Below are 14,162 nucleotides of genomic sequence, written 5' to 3'. Positions count from 1 at the left end.
ACTTCATTTCAAGGTAGATCGTGTTTAACTGAACACGGCCGAGAGGAGGGGCCGCGCGGTTTGAGGCGCCACGTCACGAAATACGCGACCTCTCCCGCCGGAGGTGCGAGTCCTCCCTCGGGGATGGGTGTGTGTGTTGTCCTTAGCATATGTTAGTTTAAGTAGTGTGTAAATCTAGGGACCGATGACCTCAGCAGTTTGGTTCCTTAAGAAAAAAAACCGAAAGAAAAAAAACTGAACACTGGTTTGCACGTGTGTAAGAAGCTTAAGGGTAGATTTTATAATAATCTATGCATCCCATCTGGTGCAATAAATTTTCAGAATAGTTTCCATTTACTACTATCTCTCATAATACTGAACTTGCCCTTTGGAGACAAAGACTCGTTTTCAAATATTAAATTAACATGCTATATCAGTACAAAAGAACATTTAAAATATTACCACTACGTGTTTCAAGTAATGATAATCTGACTGGATATCCTGCGTAATAAATGCAAGATCCATTATACCTGCGTTATGGTGTAAGAGAAGAGTGTATTTAAATTGTCCCCTCCTGTCCCTACATCCATACTCTGGAGGTTTTTTGTCCGTCAGAACCAATTCTGTTCAATCCAATGTTAAAAGTCAAACTTTCTCAATAGCTCCCTCACGACTGGTGTCTTTACCAGTGATACCCAGATCCAATTTTTTATAACAGCTCCCTTACACATGGCATCCCTGCATGGTTTGTTCTATGAATTCTTTAAATACCACCCTTACGCGACAACCGACTGTAAATCGTGACACCATAACTGTATCAAATGCATAAGTTTCAATACTCAAAAATACTACCAAAGCAAATATGAATATATTTCCAAACTTACAAATTTCCCAAACTATACCAAGAAAAATTCTATCATTATGAAATCCAAATAAGTTCCCACTTCTTTACTCACCTGCTCTGCAAACCTCCTGCCACCCTCACCTCTTTTCCCCAGACAATAGCGTGTTCCAAACTGCCCATCGAAACTCACTATTATTGTCAAGAACGTCAACCTTGAGGTGACTGTGGAGGAGGGCATACAGAAAATGAATTCCTCCACCCTCTAAGAAATCCACAGTGCTACCCACGTCCTTAACAACCATGGGTGTAATAGTTTTGTCCAACTGAGATTTTTCACTCTTCAGCGGAATGTGCGCTGATATGAAACTTCCTGGCAGATTAAAACTGTGTGCCGGACCGAGACTCGAACTCGGGACCTTTGCCTTTCGCGGGCAAGGTAGGAGACGAGGCACTGGCTGAAGTAAAGCTGTGAGAACGGGGCGTGAGTCGTGCTTGGATAGCTCAGTTGGTAGAGCGCTTGCCCGCGAAAGGCAAAGGTCCCGAGTTCGAATCTCGGTCCGGCACACAGTTTTAGTCTGCCAGGAAGTTTCTTTTTGTCCAACTGTTCTCACAGTCCTGCAGCAGCATCGACCAACTAGTCCAAAACAGAGCATTTACTTAACACCACAAAGTACAGTAAAATCATCCAAAGCCCAGCTGGAAGCTATCCACTGTCTCGAGTACAATGTGTGCCACACAGTCAAATGTGATAACCGCTGACCTGTTTCCATTACATACCTCGTCATCTCCACAAAGATGTAGTCAAATTTGTTACCATAGTCCTCAGAAACTTACATCTTATCAAACCATGCCTTACACCAACTCACCCTAGCTGCATAGTCTGTACCCCACTTCAATAAAACAACCACCTACTCCCACAATCAATTGTGCATTCAACAGTTCATCGACCTCAGTTACAGCCACCCACTTCCATATCCCACTTTCTAAAATCCAAATGGCACAACAGCAGTAGATTACCTGTCTCAAAACAGTGCAATTCACCAACACGATTGCCCAATGGAATATAAATGCTCTTACCACCCCGGAATTAAACGGATGCCTTCCTACAGCATACAGCAAACCAATAACCTACATGCAGTTGCAATGCCAGATGTAGAGCAGTGAACGAATAACCCGATTGTTCTGACTTCCTCTGTGCTGCAGCCACCACAGACGCCTACTACAGCGGCAGCACAGCAGACAGACCAGAGATGCGGGTTGCCTTCTTCGCCACGAAATCTGGCCGACGCAAGAGTGTTTGCAAGTCCATACACGTAGGTGCGGCCAACGTCCATCAGAGGGCATCTACCAGCAGCAGAGGAAGGAGGCGCGACGATCGACGAACTATTTCCTGTCGATTACGTGTGTGCAAATAGTCCCGGAAATATTCTTCCGCCAGGGGCAAAATAAGCCGGCGCCCGGCCGTTCAGTGGGTAGTTCTCGACTCTCCGAATGCGGAGAAGATCGGCCGGTCAGGCGGTGTGCCACCTCGATCATCCTCTCTTCCGCAACATTTGGGATACGTCGCTTTCGTCCGATTATGCTTTGTATAAGCTGCTACCACCCGACTTGAACAGTTGTACGGGTGTAGAGTCGAAGGGAACTCTGATTGTAGGAATTAGCTGTTCTTTGCTTGATCCGCAGAAGGGATCCTTATTGTTTTGTTGGTTTTGAATAGTGTGTTAGTGTTAGTGGTATATTGTAGTTTCCTTAATAAGTAAGACGGCAAAACGAGTTGGTTCTTGTTCTGTAGATACAGCACTTTGCATGCTGTGTGGTTCTTCAGTGGATACAGGAACGAGGAATAATTGCCGTTCATGAACAGAGAATTCAGATATTAATTTAGTCTACAACTAATGTCAAATATTAAAAATAATATGCTGAACTTGCAGCATCTGTTGCCAACAGTAGACTTGAATGTAGAAATATATACAGATAGAAATGACTTATAAATCTCTCACTTTTCAGTACAATGTCTATTCGAAAGAAGTCAAGCCCTGGCCGTAAAGAAAGTCTTCAAATGTTATTCAGTGGCAAACACACAAAAACTGGGTGCACGAATGTTAGAATGTAAGTACACCCGCCGCTAGAGCAACGGAGAGGGGATTCTCGCGTCTCATTGGCAGCGGCGTAATCGTTTGTGGTAGCGCCCTCGTGCAGCCGTGGCGGCTGTAGAAAACGCGGCTGCGCAACTGGCTGCGAGCGTATTTGAAAGTGCGGCCGATCGGGTAGCCGCCGATACCGCATCCAGCAAAGTAGCCATATATGTAGTACCAACTAGATTGCTCAAAAAAAGGCTACAAAACCAGTGTAATCATCCTGTGCAGCACTTTATCCTGAGCACGTATTTAGTACCCTAACATTCACCTGTGCACCGTATGTATCTATCCGAGTCGTCCCAGCCCATACAATTTCGTCTCTGCATTGTTGTTGTTCCTCTGCTGAACTCAACTGCGGATGTCAGCTGATGACCTTCCTTTTAGGAGACTTAATATGCTGCCTTGACACACCGATATCAAAGTGTCTCCACTACCAACCTCGTCAGATGCTTAACTGCACATGTCCATCTTATTGGAATAACGACTCATTTCAAAAGCCAATCCTATTTCTCACTTCCCTCTTTCACCGCCATCCCACAATAACCAACCCAAAATAAACCTACAACACCACTTTAAAACTGGGAATTTGTCTATACACAAATCGGAAGCCACCTCGTCACTTTCCACCCCACTAAAATATTTTCAACACTATTCCTTTCCTACAGCAGATTTTGACAGCAGCTGCGACCATCTTCCCCCCCCCCCCCCCCACACACACACACACGTCTGATCTGTTCAGCTGACTTCTCCTCACACCATAAGTTCTTGAAATGTTTAAAGAATCCCACAGATACAACCACTCCTTCCTCTGTAACTATCACCAGGACGCACTAACATGCCACCAGCAACTACAGGGAGATGTCCGAGATATCCTCAATACAAAATAGACGCCTGGACTGGCGACATACATGCTCTTAATACGGCACCTACCATATACTCAACTAAGTATTAGAAACCTTTCCAACGAGTTACTGGCATAATCTTGCCTACACTATCCAATTATTCTCAACAATCGACGCCTCCTTAACAACCTAATAAAAGTAAAACTTCTCGCCTTCTACCTCCAAGATACACTCGTTACTGTGACTGTCCTAACTTCACTACTTCATGCCCCTTATTTCCACGAATGAGGAGACATATCTGTTGCACCTCTCGCTCCCAACTTCCAGTATTTACGCTCTATGCTATGAACGGGTTTAGAAACACCAATCATAGCAAGAAGAATAAAACCATGGTCAATGCCCTTCTTCCACCCCACACTCCGTTAACATCTCCCCATAGTTCGTTTAATCCTCATCAGTGCTTAGCCTTTTTCTTTGTATATTGAGATTAACATGACATTTGAACGCTTTTCCTTACCGAATTGTTGCCATTACCTAGGCTAGACGCGTTATTAAATGATATTAGCGTGGTATACCCTGGAGTTGACTATTTTTTCCCCATGTAACACGTATACTCAGTTTTTGCGTCAAGTACAGCAGTTTTATCCAAGTTATCAGTGTTCCTATGAATTATTAAAACTTTGTAATCACCTGGTAGCAACAGTTTTTCTCTAGTGAAAGGGATAACACCGTTCATTGTAATGGTTTGTCTGACCAGTGCGTAATAATATGTGCCACATTATAGACAAAACACAACCCAAAATTTGAAGACGAAACAGAATCCCCAAATTTCGTAAAACTTTTTCACTATTGTCCACCAGTCACATTTTGTACTCCACCGCGAATTTCATGATCTCAGTTCCCTGTATAAAAGTAAAGAATACGCCCCAGGGGAAAAATAAAATAAATATTTATTAAACATAATGAGTATAACAATGGCTTGAATGTACACTGACTTATACCTTATTAGATAGTTTCCTGGATTGTTCTCGTCTTTTTCCATCTTGTAGTTCACCATCATCTCGCTGACAGATTGCAAATCATGAACCAAACCCCTAAATTTCGTGTGAAGCATGTCTCTCACACGTTCCACGTCCTTAATCCATCCATGCAGTTGCTGATCATTCGGGCGGGTATCCTGAAGCATACAGAAAATCCTTTATGTTGCTTGAATAATATTCACAAGCAGCAGCTAGTCATTACCGCTCGAAAATAACATTTAAATTATTTACAGCGCTTGACTACACAGTTGGTTAGTTTCATGTTAAGTGGATCATTTGCATGATGAATCTTAGTGTGGAATGAGTTATTTTACATTCACACTGTAAATTCATGTGCAATTATGGCTGTATGCTGAAAGCTCCAATTTTTTTCCTACAGATTTTAGTTAGTAAATCCTTTTCCCTCTCTCTCTGTCACTCCGCCCCTCCTCCCCAACTGGCCATGAATGCCCTACGGTACCGACCGGCCGTCGTGTCATCCTCACCCCAGGCATCACTGGATGTGGATAATAAGAGAGCTGCAGACATTTCTATGTAGTTAAGTGCAAACTGTTGAATGAATGCATATTCTTTATTTTAACACTCTGTAACTGACTTCAAAAAGCTTTACTAATTAGATTATGATTGATTGGTTTCTGTTTATTTGTTTCTCACATACATTAGTAGAAAGTGGAAAAATTCCTTTATACTGTTTAGTTTCGCCACATTTGAAAATATCAGCTTCATTTTCAGTTTTAAAATAAGGTAAATGATCCAAAAGATTTTTTGGAACATTATAGTGTTTAACAATAAAAGCAATGAAGTAAGTTTAATTTGCTATATCTAGTCAGTTTACTACTTGTGCAACAGTCATGATGCTAAGCAATCATAAACTGTATCAATTTGATCACTATTTATCAGAAAATATTTTCATATGAACAAATAAAAAATAGTGGTGAAGGAAATAAAAATGTGTTGCTTCACTAGATTATAAATAACAAAAATCCAGTAGCAATACACAAGTTTATTAAGCTTTGACCGTAGTTTCGATGGTTTTAAACCCATGTTCTTCAGAAGATATTGTACATACACTCCTGGAAATGGAAAAAAGAACACATTGACACCGGTGTGTCAGACCCACCATACTTGCTCCGGACACTGCGAGAGGGCTGTACAAGCAATGATCACACGCACGGCACAGCGGACACACCAGGAACCGCGGTGTTGGCCGTCGAATGGCGCTAGCTGCGCAGCATTTGTGCACCGCCGCCGTCAGTGTCAGCCAGTTTGCCGTGGCATACGGAGCTCCATCGCAGTCTTTAACACTGGTAGCATGCCGCGACAGCGTGGACGTGAACCGTATGTGCAGTTGACGGACTTTGAGCGAGGGCGTATAGTGGGCATGCGGGAGGCCGGGTGGACGTACCGCCGAATTGCTCAACACGTGGGGCGTGAGGTCTCCACAGTACATCGATGTTGTCGCCAGTGGTCGGCGGAAGGTGCACGTGCCCGTCGACCTGGGACCGGACCGCAGCGACGCACGGATGCACGCCAAGACCGTAGGATCCTACGCAGTGCCGTAGGGGACCGCCATGCCACTTCCCAGTAAATTAGGGACACTGTTGCTCCTGGGGTATCGGCGAGGACCATTCGCAACCGTCTCCATGAAGCTGGGCTACGGTCCCGCACACCGTTAGGCCGTCTTCCGCTCACGCCCCAATATCGTGCAGCCCGCCTCCAGTGGTGTCGCGACAGGCGTGAATGGAGGGACGAATGGAACCGTGTCGTCTTCAGCGATGAGAGTCGCTTCTGCCTTGGTGCCAATGATGGTCGTATGCGTGTTTGGCGCCGTGCAGGTGAGCGCCACAATCAGGACTGCATACGACCGAGGCTCACAGCGCCAACACCCGGCATCATGGTGTGGGGAGCGATCTCCTACACTGGCCGTACACCACTGGTGATCGTCGAGGGGACACTGAATAGTGCATGGTACATCCAAACCGTCATCGAACCCATCGTTCTACCATTCCTAGACCGGCAAGGGAACTTGCTTGTTCCAACAGGACAATGCACGTCCGAGAATAGCAGCCTGCATTGCTGCGAAAGGTGGATATACACTGTACTAGTGCCGACATTGTGCATGCTCTGTTGCCTGTGTCTATGTGCCTGTGGTTCTGTCAGTGTGATCATGTGATGTATCTGACCCCAGGAATGTGTCAATAAAGTTTCCCCTTCCTGGGACAATGAATTCACGGTGTTCTTATTTCAATTTCCAGGAGTGTATTAACAAGATTACAACATTGTGTGTGGAGCAAATATAGTAATATTACAACACGCAAAATTGAAGGAAATGTAAACAACAAATTTTTTCGTGAAATATACTCACATGGAATCACGTTATCTATAGCCAACGTGGGAGTCATTGATTCTGTGTAGAACATGTCAGCCATTTAATCACTATTTAATACACATTATATGAAAGTATTAGCATCTACTGTACGGCTTTTTCTTAATAAAACTTTTTAAAATATAACATATTGGCGCTCGATGTAACGTATCGTATTCCACTTGAAAGATATATATAAAACTGAAATTCAAATATAAAACTTGGGATCGGATCCTATAGAGCGTAAATACATCACGTTCAGAGCTAGTACCATGAGCCGACTCACTCAAGAGTAGCGGCACTAGCCTTAAGTCACATCTGGTAAGCGGCACTCCTACGCATTCTATATGCGTCTAGCTGCATTGAACAGCGTACGCGATTCCACTACTATGTATTATTAACAGAATTAGCATATTAATTAAACAGTTGAAAGTAGGGAAAGGAGAGGGGGTGGAACGTGTGTCATTAACGTCACATTGCTTACAAAGAACCCGCAGGCTCGGGTAAACGCAGCGTAGTATTTACAGAATGTGCAAAACATACGAGAAGCACTTGTGCGTGATCACGCAACCCTAAAAAGCATGAATATCAAAGCAAAAGGGCTTCAAAGAACACCATCACCACATAAGAGACCCAACAATAGACTACCCAATTGACCTCTGTGATGCTGGACTACCGTAAAAGAACACACTGACAGAGAAACTGCAAATATTAAGACTAATGCAAATTGGGAAAAGAGAAGGGCGGAGCAGAGGATAGATTGGTTCAAATGGCTCTGAGCACTATGGGACTTAACTTCTGAGGTCATCAGTCCCCTAGAACATAGAACTACTTAAACCGAAGGACATCACACACATCCATGCCCGAGGCAGGATTCGAACCTGCAACCGTAGTGGTCGCGCGGTTCCAGACTGTAGCGCCTAGAACCGCTCGGCCACCCCGGCCGGCAGGGGATGGATGATCACCTGTAAAGCATCATACAAAGGGAAGTGGTTGTACTGATTAAACATGCTACATGGACAAAACTACTAGAAGGGGTTGTGTTGTAAAATAACCAGTAAAATAATAAACGAGGCCTGACAGAGACGTGTATGTCTAGAAATGATGTTAAGGGCAGAATAAAAACACACCCAAAACAGAAAAGGGAGGAGTAGGTCTAAGATTTTTGATTACTAGGATGTTGGAACGCAACTTAAAGGCGGATGACAAAGTACATTTTAAAATAAAAGGTGTATTATTACTGAACACGGAATTACGAGGAAAACAAACATGACACCCAGGCCACCACTGAGAGAGGTAATCTAGACTGCTCAACCAGAAGTAGAACTTAAGGCCTTCCAGACAATGTCAACTTGTTAGTTTATGCCGATTGTTTAAAATGTAGCCATCGTTTCTCTCTAAGTGCTCGAAAATGTCAAGCTCTTCTCATAAATCTAATCTAAGTCCTTTTACTTCTTTGAATAAGATTACGGTATCCTCTAAATCCTTCGGAGTATGGCTAGCAATAAATAAATGTTCTACAAAGGTGGGATTGTGTACATTACTTCCTTCGTTTCGCAACAGAGGTTCTTTCCATCTCACCTCGATTGCTCTACGAATTTGTCCCATATACACTGGTGTCCAAAATTTAAACAGGAAAAGGAAATTTTGCAAGGTTGCATTCACTTTGTCACAAAACATTATAAACAGGTGATAGTAAAGTAAAAGCAATGTGAAGTATACAAATCGTAATCAACTGCAACATGCCTAACGTTAAACAAAAATGTTCTTCGTTTTTTTTTTCAACTTAATGGATTTGCACACACATTCTGACAACTGGTTAATGTCCTCAGTGTGTAACCACCTCTGACACCAACACGGACCTGACAATGATGGAACAGGCTGTGAATGATGTCATCAGTCTCATGTTGAGGCAATAACGCCCAGTCTTCCTGCAGAGTTGCCCACAAGTCTTGGAGAGGGGTTGGTGGATGTTGACTTGATGCGACCAGTCTCCCTGGTGCATCCCAGACGTGTTCTATGGAATTCAAATCGGGAGAGCAACCAGGCCACGCCATGTGTGCAGCATCTTCCGTTTCCAAAAAAATCCATCATTTATTTATCGCTGGTCATACTCTATAAGTTCTAGCATTATCGTCCATCAATTCCAAGTCTGGGACCACAGTAACTCGCAAGAACCGTGCATGAGATCCCAAGATCTCGTCACGATACCTGACAGCAGTTAAACCTTACCGATTCACCCGCAATTTTCATGGAGAGGTGTTTGATTAGTCAACACAATCCCTACCCACACTACATTCCTGGAAATTGAAATAAGAACACCGTGAATTCATTGTCCCAGGAAGGGGAAACTTTATTGACACATTCCTGGGGTCAGATACATCACATGATCACACTGACAGAACCACAGGCACATAGACACAGGCAACAGAGCATGCACAATGTCGGCACTAGTACAGTGTATATCCACCTTTCGCAGCAATGCAGGCTGCTATTCTCCCATGGAGACGATCGTAGAGATGCTGGATGTAGTCCTGTGGAACGGCTTGCCATGCCATTTCCATCTGGCGCCTCAGTTGGACCAGCGTTCGTGCTGGACGTGCAGACCGCGTGAGACGACGCTTCATCCAGTCCCAAACATGCTCAATGGGGGACAGATCCGGAGATCTTGCTGGCCAGGGTAGTTGACTTACACCTTCTAGAGCACGTTGGGTGGCACGGGATACATGCGGACGTGCATTGTCCTGTTGGAACAGCAAGTTCCCTTGCCGGTATAGGAATGGTAGAACGATGGGTTCGATGACAGTTTGGATGTACCATGCACTATTCAGTGTCCCCTCGACGATCACCAGTGGTGTACGGCCAGTGTAGGAGATCGCTCCCCACACCATGATGCCGGGTGTTGGCGCTGTGAGCCTCGGTCGTATGCAGTCCTGATTGTGGCGCTCATCTGCACGGCGCCAAACACGCATACGACCATCATTGGCACCAAGGCAGAAGCGACTCTCATCGCTGAAGACGACACGTCTCCATTCGTCCCTCCATTCACGCCTGTCGCGGCACCACTGGCGGCGGGCTGCACGATGTTGGGGCGTGAGCGGAAGACGGCCTAACGGTGTGCGGGACCGTAGTCCAGCTTCATGGAGACGGTTGCGAATGGTCCTCGCCGATACCCCAGGAGCAACAGTGTCCCTAATTTGCTGGTAAGTGGCGGTGCGGTCCCCTACGGCACTGCGTAGGATCCTACGGTCTTGGCGTGCATCCGTGCGTCGCTGCGGTCCGGTCCCAGGTCGACGGGCACGTGCACCTTCCGCCGACCACTGGCGACAACATCGATGTACTGTGGAGACCTCACGCCCCACGTGTTGAGCAATTCGGCGGTACGTCCACCCGGCCTCCCGCATGCCCACTATACGCCCTCGCTCAAAGTCCGTCAACTGCACATACGGTTCACGTCCACGCTGTTGCGGCATGCTACCAGTGTTAAAGACTGCGATGGAGCTCCGTATGCGACGGCAAACTGGCTGACACTGACGGCGGCGGTGCACAAATGCTGCGCAGCTAGCGCCATTCGACGGCCAACACCGCGGTTCCTGGTGTGTCCGCTGTGCCGTGCGTGTGATCATTGCTTGTACAGCCCTCTCGCAGTGTCCGGAGCAAGTATGGTGGGTCTGACACACCGGTGTCAATGTGTTCTTTTTTCCATTTCCAGGAGTGTATTAGGGATCCCCCATCAATATCGGCCTGTTCCACAACATTTGGGTCCCTAAATCGTGTTCCACGTGCCCTCCAGATGCGAATCCGTCAAGAATCACTCTCCAGTCCAAATCCAGATTCATCTGTGAAAAGGACATTGGCCCACACTTCGACCGTCCAGGTGGCGCGTTGACGGCTCCACTCTACCTGTGGCTTGTCTTCGTAGAAGGGAACATATAAACAGACAGCAGTTCTCTGACAATGAAAGCCCCTCCGCTAAACCCTTCCGACATCGATTGCCTCGGTGCAACACGTCCAGGGGATGCTGCGAGGTTAGATTACATTGCAGTGCTATAACAAGGCGGTACCGTCGTGCGTGCCGTTACAGCCAAATAACGGTCTACTCTTTCAGCTGTCTCATGTGATCGGCCCTGTACTGGTCTCCAGGATACAGTTTCTGTCTCTATAAACTGTCACCTCAGCCGAGAAAGAACAGAACGCATAAAGCCATCGAGCCGCATCAGTTTGCTACTCTCCTGCTTCCTTCCTTCCAATGGCCCTCCACAGCAGAGTCTGTTGTCATCTTCTACGTGCCATACTGTACCGTCTGTGACGGCGTACACAGCGACTGTGGATGTGGGGCTACCCTGTTAAGACTACCCCGCTTGATGGGAGCCCTGACGTCATTGTTGACGTGGTTGTCCGTTGATCAGAATGGCATATTCCGTGCAGAACACGATCGTAACGACCTCTGTTGACAGTTTGTATGATTATATCGAGAATTAGACACAGGAAGGGGAGATAGCAGTTTGTTGCTTCAATTTTGGACACCAGTGCAGTCGCTGGGACAATTAATGCAGACCATTTTGTAAATGCCAGAATTTGAGAACGGATCCTCAGCATTCTTAATAGTGAGTGCAAGGCATTTTGTAGGATATTAGAAGTAGAAAAAGTGAACTTGTATTTATATTTGTTCACTAAAGGATTAAACGCATCTTGGTGAAAAACACAAATTCAAGGTAAGTTTTTCTGTTAATAATAACTTAAATAAACATGACACTGTCTCTGAACGTAACATATTTACACTCTATAGGATCTGATGCGACGCTTTATGTGTAAATGTTAGGTTTTTCTTTCTTTCAAGTGGAGTACTGGTTGTTGTTGTATCCAGTATCAAATAAGTGAGATTTTAAAAAGTTTTAAGACAAAACTCTACAGCAGACAGCTAATACTTTATATTATGTATATTAAATGGCGATTAAGTGATTGACATGAACTAGACAAATCAACGACCGCCACATTGGTTATAGATAATGTGATTCTATATGACTCTGCTTCACCAAAAAAAAATTTGTATACATTTCCTGTAATTTTGCTTACTGTAATGTTACTGTTTTGGTTTCACACACAATTTCGTTTTCTTGTTTCACACACAATTTCGTTTTCTTGTTAATAAGAACAATATCTTCTGAAGAAGACGGTTTTAAGACCCTCAAGATCATAACCAAAGTTTAATAAACCTGTATATTGCGGCTTCTTGGCCGTTATTTGTAATCCACTGAAGCTATTGCACGCTCAGTTGCTCAAACGTAACCACATTCAAAATCTCAATAAGTATATTGATGATAAAAAATATATAAATTTAAGAAACTGCAGAGAATATTGATTATTTCGTCAGTTTTCTTGAATTTCTCTAGCAGCATATGTTTGGCTGACAGCAAATTTTTTTCTTTTGACAGTCCTTACAGTTATTTAAATTTTTTTCTCCTTACAATTGGTCTGAATGGAAACAGTAATTATCTTTTATTTCTTGACAAATAAAACATTTTATTGTAAAGTTTTAAGATAGTTATTATTCATCATTTTTTCTGCGATAGTTATAATGTCAAAAATTCATAACTGTAAACTATTTTTAGATGTTAATCACAATAATAAACTGAAGCGTATTTTCGAATGACACAAACAACTCACATTTCATTATATTTATGGTATTTATTATGACATTCACTGCATATATTCCTATCTTTATCCTTTATGTATTTATGCGGATGGAAGTTACTTATTTATTTCTCCTCTTCACAGATTCTACACTTCTCGGATTTAATCACTTCCATTTACAAGCAAACAATCTTTAAGACAAATATTATACTACTGTTATTCTTAAAATGGTTATTGAAATCAGTATCATACCACTTATTAGAATTATTAATGAAAGATTGAGAACATTATACCCTACAATAACTTTAAAAATTATTAACATACAAAGAAAGTTCCATTTATTATTTATGCTGATTTTGAAAGCTTTCTTTTAAAGATAGATAATTACTAATCTGATCCAAATGTATCAAATACAGTGAATAATCAATGACATGAACCAATTGGTTTTTGTAATTATATTAACTATATGAATGGATATTATAAAAATTCTGTTGGTTACAGTGGTCCAGATGAACATAAAATATTTATTCAGTGTATTTAGGAAGAAGTTTCAGTGGTTGAGAATTCATATTATGAAACTGAACTTCTGAAACTTTCAATCACAGAACAACAAATAAGACAGAATAAATTGTAAACTTGTTCACCTTGTGAATGTCATTATTCAGTAAAAAATAAAAAGGTTCATCATCACAGTCTTTTAACTGAAAATATATGGGTCCATTGTGCAATAATTTTGATGTACAACTAAAGCAACCACACCTTGATCCAATTTATTTTAATAATCCCTCAGAAATTTGATACTCATTTATTTGAAATGTAATCTAGTAATGATGAAAAAGAAATAGATTTAATACCTAACAATGAAACAGATATATTATTTTTATAAGAGGAAAGAAAATTTGAAAATGACCTTCAGTAAAACATTTAAATTTATGACTTCATTGTTCGAACTTTCATCAAATTTGAGACATCAAATCACAAACATTAGAAAATTCTTTCCAGGTAAACTATGAGATTTAGACCCTAAAACAGTGTACATTCTTATGATTACATAGGTAATTTGAAAAAAAAATTGAAGAAATAGATGTTCCACTAGAAACGGTACAGTACTGCCCAACATAGAAAAGATGTACAACAACATACTTTGTTGTTCTTGTCAGAGCAGCGTTTTTGTAGAATAGCACCATTTTATTTAATACACTGAAGCTGGATACCAATGTAGGAAAGAAGGGCAATTTTTATGTTTAATTATTCAGATGTGCACTTCTTTAAAATAGATCCCTCAATCCAGTTTGGTAATGTCTGTGAATTGAATGAATC

At 42.8% G+C, this 14,162-nt stretch overlaps 1 protein-coding gene and 1 non-coding gene across 2 annotated transcripts in view; one reads left to right on the top strand and one right to left on the bottom strand.

Moving 5' to 3' along the window:
- Positions 1–14,162, bottom strand: part of LOC126191149 (uncharacterized) — a 101,407-nt gene that overhangs the window by 51,606 nt on the left and 35,639 nt on the right. Inside the window, exon 3 of the mRNA XM_049931905.1 lies at positions 4,805–4,980. Within this exon, the coding sequence (XP_049787862.1) occupies positions 4,805–4,980 (176 nt within the window). The remainder of the gene's footprint in view (positions 1–4,804; positions 4,981–14,162) is intronic.
- On the top strand, positions 1,313–1,387 carry Trnas-cga (transfer RNA serine (anticodon CGA)). The gene has a single exon. It is a non-coding gene; the product is annotated as a tRNA-Ser (tRNA).

The sequence above is a fragment of the Schistocerca cancellata genome, chromosome 6 (assembly GCF_023864275.1).
Source record: "Schistocerca cancellata isolate TAMUIC-IGC-003103 chromosome 6, iqSchCanc2.1, whole genome shotgun sequence".
In the NCBI taxonomy this organism is placed as follows: domain Eukaryota; kingdom Metazoa; phylum Arthropoda; class Insecta; order Orthoptera; family Acrididae; genus Schistocerca; species Schistocerca cancellata.
The sequence above is the reverse complement of the archived record's forward strand: the minus strand, read 5'-3'. Positions and strand labels throughout refer to the sequence as shown.